At 42.0% G+C, this 23,047-nt stretch overlaps 1 protein-coding gene across 1 annotated transcript in view; it reads right to left on the bottom strand.

The window, feature by feature from the left end:
• Window positions 1-23,047, bottom strand: part of gpc1b (glypican 1b) — a 63,056-nt gene that overhangs the window by 17,112 nt on the left and 22,897 nt on the right. Inside the window, exon 3 of the mRNA XM_083992108.1 lies at window positions 9,586-9,744. Coding sequence (XP_083848234.1) covers window positions 9,586-9,744 — 159 coding nt within the window. The remainder of the gene's footprint in view (window positions 1-9,585; window positions 9,745-23,047) is intronic.

A 23,047-nucleotide genomic window follows, 5' to 3' on the forward strand; every position in this document is an offset into this window, starting at 1 on the left:
TCTCCCCAACCCCCAGCATCCACTCTCCAGGGAAAGATGGGAGAGGGTACCTAATTGTGTATGTCCCAGCACAGTGGGTGTAAAAAGGACAAAAAGAGGACAAACTACAGCACATTTTTAATGTAGTGGTAATAAGGATACCACATTATTTCTCAGTGTATACTATATGTGGAGGTAACAAAACCTTAACATTAGTGGTAGGTAGGTGAGACTATCTAGAATTATACATCACTATTGCTATTCTATGTGTGAAAGCATTAAACATTTACCTGTGCATAAACTCGAATTTGTTTCACAAGTCGAGTCAGTTTCATTTACAGCAGTTACACACTAGCAGTGAGCAGGAGAGTGTGCAAGAGTTTTGTCATTAATATTTATAGCTCTGAATCACAAATGACACATTAATCTGAACAGCATATGACTCTCTGTCTCTATAACCGTACCAGATAGATTATACTTCTAATAGTCATCAGACTGAGGGCCGGGCTATAATTCAGCATGGCCGTGGATCAGTTTTGATGTATAATGCATGATAGTGGGACATGGTCATTTTGCACATCATGTTTGACAGTTTAATATGTGAATTTGTATATGATTTGGACTATTTTGTTATATAACAATGTTGAAATATCCATCTCGATATCATGATAGTATTCATCAGCTTCCACTAGAGAAACCAACCTCAGTGACTGCTCCCATAAGTGTTAGAACAATTCTGTGACAGTTGATTAGGAAAATCTCTCTTGTTTAACTCTACCTCTATCACATTGAGCTATTCACTCATATTCGCACGCTCCACACACACACTTGCGCACACAGACACAGACACACACACACACACACACACACACACACACACACACACACACACACACACACTTAGAGCAAGCTAAGTCAAGCATGTGTGTCTTAATGACTTTCTTCCTGCGGTGCGAGGGGAGTTAATGATTTCATTTGTAATCACTCTGAGCTTCACATCCAGGCCACCTTGACATGTCAGAGGCTTATTTTAACTCTATTCCTACATTCTCTTACCTCACTGCTTCTAAATCTGGTTACACACACATACACGAACACACACTAGAGTGCTCACACAAAAGTGCATACTGTATATACCATAAAATGACGCTCAAGCGTTTCACCCTCGGCTGCGCCTCCTTGGTCTTTTATCAGTCAATACGGTGCTTTACGTAGAGACAAGTAGCTTCTACCTCCACGTGCCATCTTTGTCTCTGCTGTGTCTCTATCTTTAGCCCCCCCCCCCCCCCCCCCTCTCTGTCTCCTGTGTCATGTTGTGTTATTGACAGGAGATTCTGTTTAACACAAAGGTACCATTGATGTTCCTTCTCTGCCAATCACTCTTACCGAGGGCCTGGACTGATCCCAAGTTACTTTCTCACACAGAGGTATTAACTAACCGAGGCTTGTGTTACTCACTCAGGGCTAATCCACCATTGGTTTTCTCATACAGAGGACTTAGCGGGTCTGGAAACTTTGCCGCTGTCTAATTAGGTTGGAACTCATACCCGTGGCTTGAAGAACCTGATCTAAAAATGTGGTGATTAAAGGGCCACTGTGTAGATTTTAGTGGCATCTAGCGGTGAGGTTGTAGATTGCAACCAAACAAAACCGAATACCCCTTCCCTTCTCCCCTCCTCTTTCCAAATACCTACCGTACAGTTTAGCTCAGGAAACACAAAAACAGCACAGGTTTGTGTATTCTGGGCTACCGTAGAAACATGGCGGCGCAACATGGCAGTCTATGGCTCACTCCCTACGAAGGGCCCATTCAGCTAATGATCAAGCAAAGATTCAGAGTTTCAGGTGATTATATACGTATACAAATTACTTTATTAATCCCCAAAGGGATCTTATATACTAATGATAAAACAATTATGAATATTATATTCAACCTCTGCCAATCAATTCCCCTGAATCGTTGGTCATGTCAGGAATCGCAGGTCAACAAGACCTGGCTAATTCTGACATGATTTGTCCTTTCTCATTTTGGTGTTTATGTCCTTCATTTGGCAGCTAACATTGTTTCACATGTGCAGGAAATGTTTCAAAGCACACTGGGACCATAAGAAGTTAAACAAACTTGTAAAACTGTAAAATTGACAATCCACATTGTGGGAAGAGCTTGATTCTCTATTACAAGGTATGCTGCAGAAGAATGGCATGACTCACACAATGAAATGGGACGACATGAGAACATGAAAGCAGATACTTGTTTACAGATGCCTTAGCATAGAAAAATATAGCATACTCACAAAGGCATTCATTAAGTCACATACAATGAAGGGCCATACATAGCAAACATGGCAGATCAACTAACCTTTGGCAGGGCAGCACAAACTGACGAGGGAGGATTTCACACAGAAGGAAGACCAGTGAAAGAATGAAAGGGCGGAAGAAAGGAAAACAGGTCTGAAACTGAAGAAATTGTATATCTCTTTCATATCTGACAGCCATAATTCTATTGTCCATTTGGCAAGTGCTGAATGATCATATTAGCTAGATGGTTCTTTGGCAGAGAGGAGACAGAGAGAGCAAATGATGAGGCATATGCCAAGAAAAGAGGAGGAAAAAATCAGGTGGCTGGGGTGCACTAACATATAAAACTAGAGAGTTCTCAGTGAGCACATAGCAAACCTCTGCCAAGGCTCATACACTCCACTAAATTTGTTATTTTAATAATAGAACATGTTAAACTGCATCTGGATCTGATCTGCATCAACATAAACAATCATGTTGATTGGCTGCTGACTGCTATAACCTTTGGAGAGTATTCCCATCCTGTCTGGGAGTATTAGGCGTTTCTACAAGAATGAACTACACTTATGTAGCTCAAACTCAGGACTACTGGCCGGTGGCCATTAAACTCAGATAATTCTAAGCTAAAACACAATTTTTCAGGATTGCTAAGAATGAATCAATTTCTCACCTGCAACTGGTAAATAATGCATCAGAGATTTGCTATTATGCACAGCTGAAACTTGAAGAACTGGTGAAAATTGCATTGTTTATCTTTATTTCTCTATTCCGAAATGGATATGGCCTAAGGCCCCGTTTACATGACAATGCTCGCGGATGAAAACGGCAAAATATTTCATCGGATGTGTCTTTCGTTTAGACGGCGACGGCCCTCCAGAGTGGAAATCTTAAAAACACTCCGCAGTTGCATCCCCATGTAAAGGGTGAAAAACGTCTGCTCCGATTGCAATGACCTGTGGAGGGCACGGAGGGCAGTATTACGATGGGCGGCGTACAGCCTGCCGGAAATCAAGAAGAAGAAGAGGAAAAAAACACAGGCGTGCAGACTTGGTGGTGTTGTGTGGCACACCGCCACCTAGACGCCTGGTGTGCATACAACATTGAATTCCACAGACTTTTTCGTCACCGTATGCACGCAGATTTCCTCCCGAAAACGCTCATCTAAACGAGGAATAAAAAGTGAAGACGCGATGCCACTTTTGCATTTTCTGTTCGTATCGTTTCCATATAAACGTAGCCTTAGATACTGTAGCTTTGTCTTAAGTAGTAGTACTAGATTTAAGAAATTGTCATCCAAATCATCTGTGTGTGTTTTCTACATGACAACAAGATTATCCACAAACAAATTTACCTTTTACCTAATTAAAGGTGTACAGAAAAGAAAATGTAATTTAAGCCCACTCTGGGTCATACAATTAGTGTGATAACTCATCTTTCAGACGATGTAGGCCAAACTTTGTGCAAAATTCTATTTTTGAGTAAATCCGGGATGAAAGTGTGTATTTTTCTTTTTCGCATTGGATAATGCAGGCGCACGGATTATACGTCAGCCTGTACACGATTCATCAGCCACTGATATTGGATCCGTAATCCATCATTCAAACGTCTGAGACACGCACACACATACAGAGCTCGGGCTCGCCCCAAGCTTTGAATAACCCGCCCGCTCGATAGCGACCAATCAAATTCGTTTTCCTTACTCGGGTAAACTCGTGTTGCAGCTTGTGACAACTCGGCGCGACAAACAGGACAAACGGCCATTTCTGTACACCTTTAAACAAAAATACATTCATAGTTGTACGATAACTACCTATCTACCTAACTAACTAACTAAAGAACAAATTGAACTGAGAAGAGAAAGAAATAAAGACAGAGAGACAGAGCTGTAATGATTCAGGCACAGTGAAAAAGCCACTTCAGCAGGCACCAGATGGTTTTGTGATCTTTGCTTTTTCGACTGGAACCACTCCCCATCCACAAGTACAAAGGGCTCCTCTACCTTTCCCTTTGTTATGCCCCCACCTGTGCAAGGACAATGAAAAAATAAACACAACAGGCACAGATAAACACTCTTGTCCTGGGTGCACCGAATGCACAAATGATGATCTGGGAGCCATTAGAGCGCTTATGTGTCAGCCCGACTCTCCATCAATAACAACACTTATCACACACATACTGTGTCCCAGGAGCCCTGCAAGCCCCTTAGCCAGCATTTAGATGCTATTAAAAGGTCCCTTATATTAAACAAGCCGACACATCACATAATGCATGTCGTTTATCAACAGGCTCTCTGTGGATGCTTTTATTTCCCATTCTCTCTGTCTCTTTTCTGACTTTCCCTGGCTGCCATTATGCACCATTTACCCATGCCTGTTGCTGTTTCTGTCCATCTGGTTCTCTTTTTCAGTTGTTTTTTCCCTTGCTTGTTACCTCCCAAACTCCATACCATTCCTTACCCTCACTATCATTTTGTTCTCTTTTTTTTCTTCCTCTATCTTAACTTACTTTCCACTGCTTGCCCCATCAACACTGCATTCTTCTTTCCCTCTCTCTGTCTGTCTTGCCTTCTGTAGCTTTCACTCCATCCTTCCGAGGCGCCATCGCTCCTAGTGAGTAATGTGTTTGGCATAATTAGGCCAGTATACTCCAGGTCCCCACCGACGTGATTTGCATGCAGATAAAATGAGCCAATCAAGCGCCACAATGGGAGCAGATGTCCTTGTCTCTCATGACATCATCAGAGGTGACCCTGAAAGCAGGAAATTAGACGGTGGGTGTCGCTGAGGTGGGAGTGAATAAAAATCTGTTGCTTTATTGTGGAAATATTGCCACGCAGATACAATCATGCCACAGTGTCTAACCTGACTTAACATTGATCATTTAAGGGTGAAAAGAAAAAGGTGCTGGGCTAATTTAGATTTCAAACTCACAGTTTCTTGTTTGTGAGAACAGCAGAAATAAGTGTGGGCCTATATACTCAAGTGTGTTCTAGTTTTAACCAAGACGTGCATGCATTTTCACTTGCTTATCACCAAAGCTGTTCTTACTGGGATTAAAGTACAAGTTTTCTGGGTGTCAGGACTCCCAGTGAGCTGCCTGCCACACTATACACTGGAAAGCAATACAGCAGGCTGCTGCTTGCTATCGTCTGACAGCAATGCAGACTTAGATCCAAGTTTAGTGCCTGCTTCCTGAGCCTGATAGGATACATTTGGGTGTGCTTGATGTCATTCTCTTGGATTGCCCCCCCCCCCCCCCCCCCCCCTTCAGTCTGCTGCCATGAGAGGACATAGTATTACTTAACCCAGGTGGGACATGCAGGAGATGTTCAGAGCTCTACTTACATGAATAAGTAAGTGAGTCCTGCCTGGTCATCTAGAAATGAGTGTACCCATAAGCCAGACAGCCAGTACTCTTCAAATCAGATTAAGCTCTATGACTACTGATCTGCCTTGGACTGAAATGGGCTGGAACACACTGGCCAATAAGCCTTTGGCTGCTCATAAGTACTCTGTGCCAGTGCATGTACTGTATGTACGTATGTGTGCAGTTTGTGTGTGTTGATGACCTGAGGTCAGATCAAAATAGAAATCAGTGTCTTTATACTTTGTGTATCCACATAGTCTTCCTCATTTTATTTTCTCAGTGATTCTATGAATCATTTGATCTTTAAAACTTAGGGAAAAACAGAAAAATAACAACAATTTACTAAACCCGAAGGTGACGTCTTCAAATGTCTTGTTTTCTTTGACCATATTTAACCCAGAGAAATTCAGTTGATATAAGACAAAGAAGCAATAAATCCTCACATTTAAGGAAATGTCACATGGACCACATGGAAAGAGGCTTGAATGATTCATAAATTATCAAAAGAGTTTTGAGTAATTGATTGATTAATAATCAACAACTTGTTTAAGGTCTTCCTGCTATACCCATATACATAATTAAAACAGGGTCAGGCGTAGTTTAAATGTGTTTTAAATTATTTCTTCACTACATCATTAGAGGGAAGGAAAAGGTTTCCATAACCTCCAAACGCCTGGTGTTGGAGGACTTTGAGTTTTGGATCAGGCAGGATCAGGACAGGAATTTCACAGTTGCTTTTGCAGAAACGTGTAAGGTCATGACGCAAGGCTTTACTGTACGTAATGTACAAACAAACTTCAAAAGTAAAAGGATTTAATTACAGGAGGTATGAAAGTTATGATTATGGGCTTTCCCTGTGATCTCAATATTGTATAAAGAGTGAGTATCTCTTTGTACAAAGTAGAAGGTTGCATGAAGGTATATGTGGCAGTATTACAAGGGATGCACGCATACACATACACACAATACGCAGTGAATCCAGATGCCAGAGATGACACCATTAAACCAGGCACCACCTGCCAGGTTTAAGTCTTCCGTCTGTCTAACACACCTGGCTGCCATCGAACACATCGCTCCCTTTGGTGCCATCACTCTCTACGCCCTCTCTGACCTTTTCCCTCTCACTTTCACATCTGAACCCATCTCTCTTTCTCTGTTTATTTCTACAACACTCTTTCTGCCTACCACTCTTCACTGTATGTTTTATCCCTCCATCTGTCTCATTTGCACCCTGCCCTCTGCTTCACCCAGCCTCTTTGTTTAATTTTTCCTTCCTTGGCAATTTGCACTGCATCTTTGTTTAACATAATATATTGTTTAGCCTGTACCACTCGACACAGTATGAATGACAGCAGGGAGACTGAGAATACCAAGTGCAAACCGCATACACACATACTGTATACAAAGCCCAAATTCATTCACTCACCCAGTGACACACTCTAAATTACAAAACTTACAAACACATGCACATCGGCACACATCTCCATGTTGACATACACAGTATACACACTCTTAGGTTTAGAGCCAGCTGTATGTGAGCATGCTGGTCCTCTAATCTGTGGCTTGCTTGGGGCTTCTTCCAAAGTCCCATGACCTAAAAAGGCCAAGCCTGACTGGGCTGGAACAGTAACACCCTACACTTAGCCACATGGCGCTAGCTAGCCCACACCCTGCTAAACACAGCCAGATGTGCAGGGACTGGCAGCATGGTACAATGTCACTGCATTCTCCTGCAGCCAAATGGACTCAAATCTCTGCTCTGGACATGGTTTAAGATCAGTTCAATGCATAACCATACATTTAAACCTTCCCCTTAGAGCAAATTTTGTGTTTAATCCTGGGAATAGCACAATTATTTCAATTTATTAAGTCACTTGTGAAATGCTAAAACACTAAAAAAGCAGTGACTAGATTTCTGTGATATTTATTTTACCAGAGCCTGAAATTGAAATGAGTCAACAGCTTCAGCTAAAAACAGGATGTCTTTAATAAGAATGGCTAAATCCTGCCAAATTCTGCTGATCATGTGGCAGCAAATGTAACATATTATGGTCCAATTAACCCCAGTCTATCTCTCAGCTATCATCTTCAGAGGACACAGTCAACAACAGATGGTTTTCAGACCTCAAGGTCCCAACACACATATACTTCTCTCCTCCCTCTGTCAGCTCTGCAGTCCCCATCTGATGCTCATAGGGGTGAGATAAGGGGATATGAGCAGGGGGAAGAAAGGCATAAAGTTGAAAAGAGCAAGAGAAGAGCATGCACAACCAAAAACAAAAAAGAAGCAGCTATCCAAAATGTGTAAGAACATGTCTGGCAAAGCATATAGTACATAGACAAAAACAAGCTCCAAATGACTTCATTATGAGGCAACACAATTTACCATGCGCAAGACTTGTGTCCATGTGTGTATTTATCTACGCGTTTTTGGATGCACATCATTACAGTGTTTAGAGGTTGTAGCTGAGTGCTGCTTGAATGTGTGTGTCTACAGTCTATGTTGTTTACAGGCTGCGCTGTGCTAAATGAGGTGTTTCCCTGAAAAACGGTAAAGTTCAACAACTGTAGGATGACATAAACTGTCTTGGAGAAAATCTGTATGCGTTGGACAGGTTTGAGTGCGCATGTGTGTGTGTGTGCATGTACTTGTGTGTGTTTTGGCAGCGTGACTGTGTCCCTTTGGCACAGCCGTAACGGCACCCACCGAGTGAAAGGGAGGAACCAATGTGAAAGAGGGAGACCGAGCAACGCAAGAGGAGTAAACAAATGTCACTCAGCCAGTGATCACTGTGATCTGAAAAGGTCAGACTAACTAGCCAAGCTCAGAGCGCCCAGCTGACACATCCATTGTCACCAACTGGCCAAGGAGAACAAGTGGAGCACAGAGACACCCTTCTATTAACTGGAGCAGGTCATTAGATACAAATAATTGCCTTGGTGCCAGTGTTCTAAGATTGAGAATCCCTTCCCTTTCCTTTCTCTCTTTCCCTCTCATTGCTTTTCTCACACCCGGGGCCTTGAATTTATTTCATGTTGTTAAGAAGAAGAGTAGATTTACTATAGCAGTTCTAACTATTGCGCTTGTACAGTACATGTCACCAAAAACTCAGAAATTGTAATTCCATAATGTGTATTAAAGCTTTACTGTTAAAGGTGGTACATGAGACTTGAAGCTGGTCATTGGAATTGTTTCTTTTTTTTCTTTCTTTTTTTTGTGTGGCCTTTACTGATACAATTAAACATTACATGGGATCTAATTCATACAATGTTGTCATGGTTACTGTAATATTGTCAAATGCTAAAATCCTAACCCAATTTAATGTAAAAACCTATAAAATGTGTATTTACTCTCTTGTATGGTGAAAAGTTAAAAGTAAAAAAAAAAAATACAGAATTTTTTTATTTGATTTTCCAGTCTTTCCAATATATAAAACTCTGTTATCTTTGTGTGTTGTGTTGCCATCGCCTAGTTAGCATCTTAAAACTTTTTCAAACCTCTCTGTGAGTCTGACTTCAGCATTTAAATGGAGAAATCTAGATTTGTATTGGTTACAAAGTAAAATAAAAGGTTTTCTGTCTGACAAGAACACGAAAAGGCATTACCAACCTAAAGCCTGACAGAATATCAATGCTCTACATCAATCTGCACCCTGTGTGATGAAATGGTTTTAACTTATCTTTTACACTTATTGGAATGACAATGTGAAGTGATAAACATGACTGGCGAGACAATGTGTTGATCATGACAGACAGACAGACAGACAGACAGACAGACAGACAGACAGACAGACAGACAGACAGACAGACACACACACACACACACACACACACACACACACACACACACACACACACAAAAAAAAAAAACAACAATAACACTGGATCATTGAGTTCTCATTCTCCCACGGATTTCAGGCACCTGAAAATATGAAAACTCACCATCAAAGGTCTTGTACTGTCCAGTGAGTAAGGTCTGTAAGGATCGTCCAGCGTCTTTGAGAAGTGTCTCTATCTCCCTGCGGCTTTGCGAGGCCAAGTTGTCCTCCATGCCACTGGTACAGCAGGTGTACCCCTGGGGACAGATGCGCAGGTGTTCCCCTGTAGCAGGACGACACATGGAGACAGAGGAAGAGAAAGCATTGGGGGAAGGTGAGGAAAAGGAGAAAAATAGGAAAGAGGGAGGGGAGGGGAGGGGGGACAGGAAACGCCACATTAGCATTAACAGGTCCCATCAATTCAAGCAGCACTCAACAAAACAGAGATGAATAGTTCTTCACGTCTGTTTAAAATGCTCCACAGTGAACATGAACATGACAGGCTGAATTAGCTGCAGTGGCTGTTTATACAGCCTTAAACCCAGCCTGTTGGCAGTCAAGGAGGCAGGGCTGCATTTGCTTGCCCGCCTGATTACCTGGCAAGATGTGGAGAGCTCTGTGGCAATGGGAGCATTGGAGCAGGAGTACAGCATCGGCTCCCATACAATTTTAATGAGAGCTCCTGACACGCATGCCTGTCCATGCATTACAAACATGTATACGCACACGCGCACAGAAACCGCATAAACTCAAAACCCAGTGTGCGTCTCGGTGTTAGCGTGTGCATGAGCCATAGGAGAGAATTTAAACAAGGTTTTTCAAAGTTGTTTAAAACTGCAGTCAAGCTGCAGCTGAAATCAGATCAAATTATGTAAGAATGAAATTCCATCATCCACATCAATGCAACCGAGCTCGAGGCAAACAAAATTTGTGGGTGACATTCATTTACAGGTGAAGGGAGTGGATAATGTTTGATGCATGGCTGCGACTTGCAATATGTATACATACTATATGTATTTATCTTTTCTTTTTTTTTTTCATCTGAAGAATCCTTCCCACTGTCACTTTTTCCAAACACAAGAATATGAATCCAAAGTGAAAAGAGCACATACAGTATGCACTGCACTACGTGTACTGCAAGAGTAGTGTGCAGCACACTGATATGGAGACTTCCAACTTTTAGATTACTCTGTCACACTTCTACCACAAAGACACAGAAGATGATAGAAATATTTTTTTTCCTTGCCGGAAATTTAAATTCAATGAAGCATCTAATTTACCTACTGGATAAAACCACACAGACACATTTCAAATATGCTATAGCGTAAATGCAGATAGGTTGGCATAACTTTTTCAGCTGCTCCTCTTTTGCTGTGTGTGTGTTTTTGTTTATTGGGAGGATTAATAAATATTTAATTTATTTGCAAACACAGAGCTTGCAGTTGTCTATATGATGAGTCACTCTGGGCCTGTTTGGAAACACCTTTTCTCCACTGGATTTCATATGGACGTCTGGCGCATCCCTGCATAATAGAACACACACACACACACACACACACACACACACACACACACACACACACACACACACACACACACACACACACACACACACACACACACACACACACACACACATTGTTCATCTGTGTAGTAGTTCTAGTATCCTCTATCTGTCCATCACATCAAAATTTAATCAAAGATGAAGACTTGATGCACTTTAATTATTAAAACCTCAACCTTTTGTTACTAAAGATACTTTCAAACCCACAAAAAGTGGAAAGATGTTGCTGGATGTACATTTCTATTGTGATTCTTATGGGAGCAGTGGACTTACAGGTTAAAATAAGGTGATAACAATAACAGTAGCTACTTGTTATTGGCCAGTCCAGAGTCTGTATAACAAGCTAGCAGCTATGTTTTCATCTGATATTAATGAGCCACTGGTTGTACTTTGTCTAGAGCAATAGCAGTTTGTAGTATTTTTTATTCTGATTGTGTAACTGCTTCTCTGAGAGAGGCACCTAACTGAATCTCATTGGATCCACCTGCCCACCCAAAGGCCCTACGGTGACAAGCATTAAGTGCTAACTGCCTCTGCGCAATTCCCACCTCCCCAGCTATTCCTCTCCAGTTCCTCTCTTTCCTGTTTAAGGGCTCTCTGAGATCCTCCTGCGTGGCCTCTTATTGTAGAGTATGTTATACACACAGGGATCCATATGTTCAAACACACACACAACCACAAACCATGTTATTACTTATTTCTTTTTATTTCATCATTATAATAAATTGAAATGTGTGCATTTGCTTTGGATTACTTTTTAAAAATGGAAAATTGCGTTTTTTTTTTCTAATCATTGTTATTATTGCGTTGTGTTGCAAGATGGTTTCTAGACAATTGCCTTTAGCGTTTAAATGGCACAGATTAGCTTCCTCTAAACCAATCAGCACAGGATATTAAAATAATCCATAATTTTTTCAAATTAAAAAAATAAAATAAAATAAACCACAATGCTGTTACATTAATACAACATGAACAGTAACACATCCCAGGAACTTTGTCCTCATTCTATCCTTTGTTAACAGGCTGAAGTCTAATACTTAGTCTGATACTAAGCCTGTTTGAAATATTTAATTAATAACAGAGGTATAAACACACTAGTACAGGATTAATGATTTAGTGTCCCCCAGGCTGTCATTAGCATGCACCTGGCTGAGCTTAAACTGAAGGCAAGTCTAGTATGGACACAGTGCTGCCATCGATAACATTGATCCTGCCATCCGTTTCATCGTCAGGCCTTCTGCGTGCACTGGCTCAACATTTACAAGCCGTCATTTCACCTTCATTTACTGTATTTATTGCCAGAGTTAATCACGCTGTATCCCCCCAGCCTGTTCGTGCATTAAGCTGTGTTTTACACTCAACGTGTGTATGACAAGAATCCATACCCTTCACTGATTATGTGTCAACCAAGTTTCTGTAACTGTCCTTTAAGTACCTCATCCAAGGCAGCTCTGAAGTGGAGCAATTAAAGGCAATTTCTCTCTCTCAACACCAAAGTGGAGAGCAGGCTCCCCTGTTTGGAGAGGAAGGTGACACTGAGCTGCTCTCAGCTCCCTCTCACTGGTCGTAATGTGACTCACGCCCAAGGGAAAGAGTTTGGGCCTGGAGAAGGGCGCATGTGCTTATGCGTGTGAATCTGTAAGATTTGTGCGTGTCAGTGAGAGGAAAAATCAATTGAATGAGAAGATGAGGAAGTGAAGAAGCCAGCACAAAGAAATAGAGAAGAAGAAAGAAGGTGGGAGGGGTGCATGGAAAGGTAAGAAATAAGATTGATAGAGGAATAGTATACAGTACTATCAGGGGTCAGCTGCAATCTGTCAGCCCCTGGGACGGCCATTTAAATGCTTGGACTGGTTTTAGTGTGTGTGTGTATGTGTGTGCATGTGCGTGTATTATGGGCCTGTGGCCATTTCTTCCAGTGCAATCTGCTAGCCGACTGCCATTTGAAGGACATCTGTGTAAAGAACACAATACACACACACAAATAGTAGGAGGTGTGAGGTTTCCAGATGCTGCCAAGCAGAAACAGCCTCCATTTTAATATATGGAAAACAATGTCGCGTTTTTCAGTGCGCACACACACAAACACAAACAGCTCAGTTCAGTTCATAACACATACTCATAGTCCTGGACACACACTGGCTAAGCAGCAGGAAAGGTCACCTGTAGCACAGCATTATGTTTCCAGTTGGCTAACCTAATAGTCGGCTAATGTTACAAACAGAGCGGTCGCTTCCATTTGACTCAGTAAACTGAAGTAAGCCTGTGTGTGTGTGTAAAGCTGTGTGTGTCTATTTGGGTGAGATTGACAGTAAGCCACGCTCAATCAAAGTGTAAAGGGAATATATCCTTAACACCCCACACACCACACGCATCTCTATCTCCCTCTCTCACAGAGACACACAGCCAGGGGGGGATACTAGAGTAATCAGCAGAGGAGGGCAGCTCAATCTGGAGAAGAGCCGTGTTGGTGGGAGGCTCCAACAGTGGCAGCTCCACGGCCAAACGCGGAGAGGGAGGCTAGCACTAATGCCTGAGATGCCCAATTTTCTGTGCTTGTAATACCAGACATATCCCATTTTCTGTACTTAACACATAGCTAAAAAAACATGTTTTCATTACATATCACAAGACCACTCCTCATACAGTAGAGATTTACCCTTGCAATAACCAATTTCCAGCCTGTTCTCGCCATTTCCTGCCTCTATTGTTCCCCCAGTCTGAATAAACTTCATGGAATGCACGATAGACTTGAGAAATACGGTCATAATAACAACAATAACACGGTTCATGTCCCGCAAGAGAGGGTGAATTGCAGCGTTTAAACTGATTGCGCCGCTGGTTCACAAAGATGAAACAAAATCGCACATAATTAAGATCTGTTTGAAATGATCTATTCAAATATATTTAAATTGACAGAGTAGGTATCCTGCATTAATCAACCACCTTCTGCGAAGCCAATCAGCGCAGAGGTAGCAGGCCAATTATTTGGCCTCTTCTAAAATTAGGCACATGCATAAACTACCCACCCACACAAACATTAGTTGATGCATGAGGGGAAAATTAGGGGAAACTGACTCACTTTAACCCCCACACTAGTCCTCCATCACTTCTTTCCCCTTCTTCTTTTGACAAATACGGCTGCTAAATGGTGAGCAATTCCCTTACCATTAGCTTATCATGGTTCACCAGGGAGGAAAGGTCCTATTAAACAGCAATCTGGGAAGGCAGAATAAGGTCGTGCACGCTGTGATAAAGCATGGGAGAGACTGACAGTCAGGGGCTTTTAGAGACGGTGGGAAAACGGAGAGAGAGGAGAGGGCAACAGGAAATTAAGAATGACTAAAAGCCAAAGTGTCTCCGTCTGAAGTCTGTAAACAAAACAGAAGAAGTCAAAAATTCTGCTCTTGTCCGGTTAGGTCACCGTCATGTTGTGACTACTCTGTGTGTTTTTGTTTCTTCCTCGTCCATGGATACTGAAAAGATGCAAAATAAAATAAACAGTGGTCTCCCACAGAGTCATGCAAGGCCACTGTAGCAATTTATTTCACAGCTGTGGCAAGTTTTGATTCTATATTTGCTCCACCAATTCAAAATGTATTAACCTGTGTCTGGCATTATACTGTATATAATTTGGGGACTATTCAGTGTGTTCATGGAAGGTTTTAGACATGACCCCAACTGTGCACAGTTTATTCATAATCTGGGCTTCTTTTGTGGTGGACCATTGGGCTGTAGAATATTCTTTTTTTTTTTTTTTTTTCCATTTGTGTCCGCTGTGGGGTTTGTTTGTTTTGCTTTGTGTACTGTGCATTTAAAACATTTTTTTGTTATGACAACTGGTACCAGCGTGGCACAGCAATCACCACTACTGTACCACTGAAAAAAAGACTTCCTGAATCTTTCCATTTCTTTGAGAAGTTTACGTGTTTTCCCTGGGTTAATTGCTTCCTCCCAACATTTCAAATACTGTTTAAGCAGCTCAGCCTGTGTAAACTATTGGCGTCTGTGAAATCTGCTCTTGCGTTTTCCAACAGCTGTGTAAAAACTGTTACTTTTTTGGACGGTGCATGACAGCGGGTTGTGATATACCACTAACATTCTCCGACACCCTGTCCAGCTCCTATTGTTAGGATCAAAAATTTGGCACGTTACCAGGGTAGCTGATCCATCTTGATCTTGTTCTGCATTATTCCAATAATCGAGACATCAATCAGTATGAGCACAGTGAGTGTACATTAAACTCTGACACTTTTTATATGCCTGAGTATGTTCATATTTTATGTATTCAGCACCTAAATGCTGTAGCATGTCATCAAGCCTTTGCACAGTGAAAACGAATTAAAGATGCATTATATGTGGACAGTTGGTGAATGTCTAGACTCTCCTTCTGGAGGTCATTTGACAAAATGGCATGACCGTGACCACATAGATGCGCTGACATACATAACTGATGTTTCCTGGTAATAGCTGCCATTGCATAACTGACACTGTTTCAAACCAGTGTGTGTGTGTGTGTGTGTGTGTGTGTGTGTGTGTGTGTGTGTGCGCACATGCTGTGAGATCTGAGAGATTAGCAGCTTAATACAAACATTGGTGAGAGTGTGTGTATGCCTGTGTGTGTATGTGTCCACAGTTAGGCGGATTATTGCCAGTGCCAAGGAAAACACCCGTGGAACACCAGGAATCGCACCCATGCGCACACACCCTCACACACACACTTGAACAGTGGATTAGGGTTAAACAGATGAAAAACAACAGGGGCGACTTGGCAGCGGAGCTTGACGTGGCTGATCCACCAACTGTACATGCTAAAATTTCACATACCCGCCAGACAAATGCTCATCACATACAACACCAACAATATGGTCTCTGTCCTCCTGCTGCATGGCTGTTTGCAGTCAGTCTGTCTGTTTATGTGTCTGTTGTTGTCCTTTTGAACTTTCACAGACACACAAAAGACACAGTTTTAACCTACACCCTAGTCACTCACCACTGTGGTAACATGGTCCAAGCGGAGAGTCACATACAGTATAGCCAGGCCACGCGACACATTAAAGGGATAGTTCACCCATAATTCAAATTTCACTCATTGTCTACTCACCCTCATGTCGACTGAGCTGGGAGAATTTTCAGAGTCCTCCGTGCCTTCTCGGAGTTACGGGGGGTCCACGCAGCAGTATTTGTCGATATAATGGTTGTGAATGGTGCTCACTTTTATTCCTCCAAAAAAGACACACCAAAAAACATCCAAATACCTCCATACTGCTCGTCTGTAATGTCCCTCTTGTATTGAAGCCCCGACATGAGAAATTGTTTCGGAAAAAATTTAATAAGTCTAGATTTTAAGCTTGTTTGTAGCGAGTGTCAGTGCAAATCTCGCGTGATTTGCACTGACCGGCGGAACAATTTCTCATGTCGGGGCTTCAATACAAGAGGGACATTACAGACGAGCAGCATGGAGGTATTTGGATGTTTTTTGGTGTGTCTTTTTGAACGAAGAAAAGTGAGCACCATTCACAACCATTATATCGACAAATACTGCTGCACGGACCCCCCCCGTAACTCCGAGAAGGCACGGAGGACTCTGAAACTTCTCCCAGCTCTTAGTCGACATGAGGGTGAGTAGAAAATGAGAATTTTGGGTGAACTATCCCTTTAATAACATATCACTAGTGAGGATGGCTGATCTTTCAAGCTGCTCTTTTCTCATTCATACTGGCTACCTGCACTTTTGGCTATCCAGACAGCTATTCATCAGCACAGGTAGCAATAGACCCCTGAATCACCACTCTGTATTACCATGCTAAACGGGAACGCTTTCACTCACTTGATTTGAATCAGAGTCATCTTATTAGGCTGGGAAAAAGTCTGACCAACTCTTCATTTTAACTACGAGAGAGAGGAACAGCTAAATGGATAATGTGATAATGTAATGATGTGGGCAGCAAGAGTTGATTACTGGGTTCAAGTTAAATAGCTCTGGCTGTGATTAACTCAGTGGTCAGCTTGTGTTAACAAATGGGCTGGACAGAAAGGAGTGGAGTATTGAACGGAAGCAGGGTATAGCAAAGGGCAGGATGGGATTGACCAAGATAAGACAGGGTGTTGTCTTTTGCCCATATGTTTGTGAACAAGTGAAAAAGAAAGTGAACATAATATCCTGCTGACAGCATTTTCATAATTACTCAGGCTATTGCACCATTCTGTTGCCCTGTCCCAAAGGAAAAGTAAAACTGTGTGTTACTGTTACTTTAAAAAGAGCTTATGCAATTGTGCACAGCTTTTTATTAAGTCAGATTGAAAAGCCTTATTATATGCCTCTAAAAGTAAAAACAGCTTCAGCATGAGGCATTGAGACCTGCATGTGAATAAAAATCATTATGGATCAGGTCCCTGTTTCTCTGATAGTTTATATTGTCTCCCATAGCAACAGATGTGAAGCAGATGCTGGAGCAGCAAGCTTGAGAACAACAGCGATAGTGTCATTGTTTACAGACGAAAATGGATTAGGGATGGCAACTTCTCCTGTTACATGAGAGGGAGAAAGAATGTGAATGGGTGAGAAAGATGGACACACTAAACTGAGATTGTATTTTGTTTTAAGGCACACAGGTGGAGGAAATTGCCTTATGTGAATGTTAAGCCCAGTGGCCTGGGCCGGCAACATTTGTTCTGGGTCGGACAGAACCTGTGGGATTCCAATCCTGTTGCAGCCCTCTAATGGGAGCTGTGATTTATAAGGAACATGATGGATTACAACAGGTTTTGTAATTAAGTTGCTATAGCCCCGCGAAACATGCTCGACTGCCCACTCCGACACGCACACACAACACACACGAGCACATTTGCTCTTTTGTCCCGTTCTCACTCTCCCCGAGTGTTGATTTTTCTGTTGCTCTCTCCTGTTCACACACACACAAACACACACACACACACAAATGCCAGTGGCCAGTGACTAACCAAAGAGCATGGGTGCCAGCTGCATTTAATGGTGGGAGCAGCCTGTCCCCTTCACTTAGTAGGTACAGTCACAGTGCTGTCAAATAGGCTGTTGTGGGGTTGGAGATTTCCAAACAACTTGCCCGACCATGTCCTGCCTTCCTCTGTGTCTTCAACACTCTTTATCCTTTCAAAGCTTTTTTTCCACTGTGTGTGTGTGTATGTGTTAACTGAGATTACACTGGAATGACCTGGAATTCAGCAGAATGTCATTTGCTTAGATCTTACAAGAATAACAAACCCAACGGTACAGTACAGACACATACTGCCCCAGCTACACCCTATCCATCCTTACAGACAGGCCTTAACATGAGCTCCTTTGTGTGTTGACTGACTTGCTGAATCTCAGTGTACGTGTGTGTGTGTGTGTGTGTGTGTGTGTGTGTGTGTGTGTGTGTGTGTGTGTGTGTGTGTGTGTGTGTGTGTGTGTGTGTGTGTGTGTGTGTGTGTGTGTGTGTGTGTGTGTGTGTGTGTGTGCGTGTGTGTGTGTGTGTGTGTGTATGGAGAAAAATAAGGGAGGCAAGCAATGGGTACAAAGTCAGTGAAAGAGTTATACACCCTTGATGTGTATCTTGACCGTAAGCCATGCTGTATCATTGGCCATCTCAAAATAAAAGCAGTAACTAAAGGGTACAGAGAGCTGACCTCATTTCTGTGTCTGGAGGAATGTGTGTGTTGTTGTGGTATGTGTACGTGTGTGTGTATATGTGTGTGTGTGTGTGTGTGGGTGAGTTTTCCACTGATGATCTAGAAAAGGACTTTGACAGGAAGCGTCAGCAGTAACAGACAGAACATCCTGTCACTTGATGCAGACGACAGAAGGATTACTCTTCTGCCTCCTGTGTAAACGGAAGAAGTTTTGAAAGTTCACAAAATCTCTTAAAAGCTATAGCAGGTACTCTGCTATCAGACAGTTTTGCTGGCTTTAAAAATCCATAAAGAATAGACTTTTTCAAATTCGACTTTCCTTAACTACAACAATTCTGTTTTTTGTTCGTTTTTTTGTTCATGAATAGCTCAGCAAAAACTAAGCTAAATGCATATGAAAATAAAATGTTGGTCATACCAACATTACTAGGTGATAATATGTATAATATAGTATAATATAAAAATAAAAATTGTTATTATAACATAATACTATTTCATACTATATACTTACAATACTAATGTGAAACAATAAATCAGACTTAACAAGAGCTAACCTGCAGTGATTCAGCCAACCAAAGCATCTGCACCGTGGATCAAACTTAATTATGACAGACAGGTACCAAGCACCACAGTGAGATTATTGCATTATACACAACCTGATCTCTATCATCCATTTATCAAATAACCTGATGTTATACAACAAGAAACCAGCCAGAAACATGAACACACCGTCAAACTATGCTGTCTTCTTGAAACCATGATGAGTTTTTTTTTTTTTTCCACCCTTCCAGAAAACTCTTCATGTTGTGCCAGACAGGGCCACCCAAGGTCACCCCCTGGCTCTGCCACTGGCTAGACAGGCAGGCAAAGAGAGGGACGGCTCATACATTACACTGTATATATGTGCCTGTGCCGACATGCAGGCATTAGTGCTTGTGGGGCTTATGAGGGAGCTCATGGCTTGACTCCTACACACCTGCAAAGCTTCCCTCTGTGGCAGGCCTGTCTCCTGATGGTGAAAGAACAAACAAAGCAGCCAGTCCCCCTCTGCTCGCTGGCGCTCAGAGGTGGAGAAGCTGACAGATAGAAGCTGACCTGCTGTTGTCAGGGCCTGTCAAAGCAACAAGAGCTAGAACACATTCAGCCAGGACTGAGTCAGAGGCAGAGACACAGAGGGTGGTGGGTGATGCTGCTGAGAGAGATGTACGCAGGAGAAAATGGGGAAGGTGAGCACATGGGGGGGGGGGGGGGGGGGATCAAAGAAAAAAAAAACTGGGGCGATGTGAAAGAAAAGCAGAGATAATGAAAAGTTTGAAGAAAAAAACCAAAGATAAAAAGAAGCAAAGTAAACTAATAAAGATAGAGAGCAAACACGATGTAGGAAAAGAAAGAAATGAGAAAGGAGAGCAGTAGATAAATGACTTCCTGGGGAATTTCAACTATTGTTGTTAAAAATGTGTCAAATATTTGATTGATCAATAAATGCAATGGAGAATAAATCCACAACACATGGATATTAAAGTAAAACCAGAGAGAAAAGTGTACAAATGAGTGACACTTTCAGTTTTATCAGTTTATGTCATCAGATTTAATGAAACTGCTGTGTTGTGGGCTCTTGAAATTGCGCAACACACAAAATACGGAGCAGGGAGCTTTGAACAAACCACATTCTTATCTCAATATCTCAAAAGGTACACCAAGTGAGAGATTTACTGTCAGTGTCACAATTACGCCCCCATAAAGAGCTAATACAGACTTGTAAATAATAATAATAATAGTAATAATAACACTAATAATCAAATCACTTACACCTCCCACATTTACACGCTGTGAGCTTTTATAGATGCCTCCAGCTTCCACTCCACAGAGGGAATTAAAAGTCTTTTCTCTCACTCTCATTCTTTGGATGGGAATGAATAGAAATTCATTTTTGATAGAACGCAAATGGCATATATGATGGGAACCTTTGAATGTAATTCTTCTGTTTAATCCGGCTCTTTTCTCTCCACTGCCACAGTACAAAGGCCGTCTCAGAAAGCCATCAATCATCAGGCTTTGACCTACAAGAACACGCCCCTGCCACTCCAACCCAACTGTTTTTCAAAGGCAGAGAGAGAGAGAGAGAGAGAGGCTGTCGAATCCTCAATTAGATCGCCTTTAATCCCCAATAATGAGTCAGAGAAGTATTAAATGTGCAGTGATCTGATTATAGATCAGTGCTTGGAGAAAATATGACTGATGCTCTCTGCTTCAGTCATCAGATCAAAGCACAGACAAGCCTCTCAGTACTTCCCTCCATTCACTCATCTCCCCCGCCTCACACTCCCGCCCCCCTTTTTCCTTCCTTCGCCTCTGGCTGGGAATCTGGCCAGGGAATCTGGGCTTCCAAAGAGCAGATCCATACTTGCCCAGATGCTCAAACATTTTTTTTTTAATTCAGGGCTGTGGCCAGATTACAATCTTTACCTTCAGGGGATTTATCTTATCTCTATCATTTTATGTCATTTGTCTACATTTAGTATCAAGATAAACCGTATCATCATCTGTCATCTTGTGACAGTTCTGGTTTGATGGGAATCGAGTCAAATCTTCTTGGTTAGAGAGGTTGCTTCTGTGTGCGCTCGCAGTGTTTCAGCAGTTTCGCAAAATAAACAATCGGGCTGAGGTCTGATCAACCAACAAAGCACCCACAGCAGCACTTTAATCAGTGAATCAAAAGACGGAGCTGTGTAACCCAGTGTGCTTGTTCTTGTTAGCTGACAATCAGATGCATTATGACAATGGATGTGGGCTTCAATGATTGTTCTCAAACGATCGCTCATAAGCCTCATAACCAGTGACTCATATTAAAAGCTTGATCTGAAAGAGGGCCTGACATGGGAACTAACGCTGTACAAGGAAAGCCCTGTTTTGTCGATGTTGTGTGTGTGTGTGTGTGTGAGTGTGTGTGTGCATGGCGTGCGTGCCAAGCTGTCTATTTTGAAGTCAGGTCAGGACAGGCTAGCACTTCAGGCCTCTCTTAGTCAATGCAAGTCTGTGAGTCAGTCAAATGTCTTGACAACAGACAGAAAGACACGGCTAACTGACAGCCAGGCAGACAGACCGAAAAGGCAAACAGAAACATGAAAGTCGCACGGAGAACGCGAAGCAAGTAGAAGACGTTTTCTAGTAAACGGCAGACAGGTGGGCAGACAGCGAGCAGAGACAAAGCGGGAGATATCAAGACATCCACCAGCCAGTGGTTATCAACAGCGCTGTCAGGACGAAGATGAAGATGCTCGGAGAATGTCAGAACTATTAAAGTCTGTGGTTTCTGCCTTCCGCCTCACAACGAGACTTGTTCTATCAGCAAACCACAGTGATGCGGCAGCGCACCCTTCGCCACAGAGGCTCATTTCAGAAACCAGTCCGCCAGCTCATTGTTCTATGTAGGCCACCATCACTGATGTCACACACTTCTCCTGCCTGATGAAAAGCAGTGCTGGCCCTGACCATTTATACATAATGGCAGGAGAAAACCACAACCCACTCCCCCACCCAACCCTCCCAGCTGTGCCTATGCATGTTGGGGGAAAAAACAGGGCATTTTGGGAAGCTGAGTCATCTCACCTTCAGGATGTTAGTGGTGCACCAAGAGATGACAAAATAAAGATCAGTACTTTGTTTAGTTTAGCGTGTATGTTTTCGCATTTGGGTTTAGCGTTAAAAATAATCTTATTTATGGGAAACACATACTAAAATCATGAAACAGAATAGAAATCCTTTGGAAAGGAACTTTTGCAAAGTATTACCACTCTGTAAATATAAACATACAATGCACTTATCATTACTCTATAACCCCATAAAAAATAGCCATCACTTGATTTTTTGCTTTAGGGTACTTTGGCGACATGCCTATTTAAACAACTTCCAAACTTGTTATACAGATAAACACTTTTGACTTTGATCAGCTTTAGATCTAAAGCTCAGTGTACAAAAACTGGCAGTGGTCCATCTAGTCCTGCAGTTGAGTTATGTTAAGCAAAAAGCTCTCCAAAAGTGATTTATACATTATGCATGCATTTAGCTGTAGCAAAAAATAGATAATAAATAAATAAAACTCATAAAACTAAAGCAAAAGTAAATCAGAGTTTATTTAAGTATCATGAAGTGTTCCTCATGGTAACAAAAGCCCTGTAGTGACAGAGTACTGTATCCTCTGCACTGTTCTCATTGCGCACAGCTGTGCATAAATATTGGCAAGAATAAATGACCTTCTGTTATCACTGTGGGAAACAGCGAAGACTGCACTGAGCCTTCTGTTACATTTACAGGTCAAATTAAACATTAAATCGAATAAAAATGTCCAAAGATGCACTCTTACATACCCATG

Source organism: Trachurus trachurus, assembly GCF_905171665.1.
Source record: "Trachurus trachurus genome assembly, chromosome: 17".
In the NCBI taxonomy this organism is placed as follows: Eukaryota; Metazoa; Chordata; class Actinopteri; order Carangiformes; family Carangidae; genus Trachurus; species Trachurus trachurus.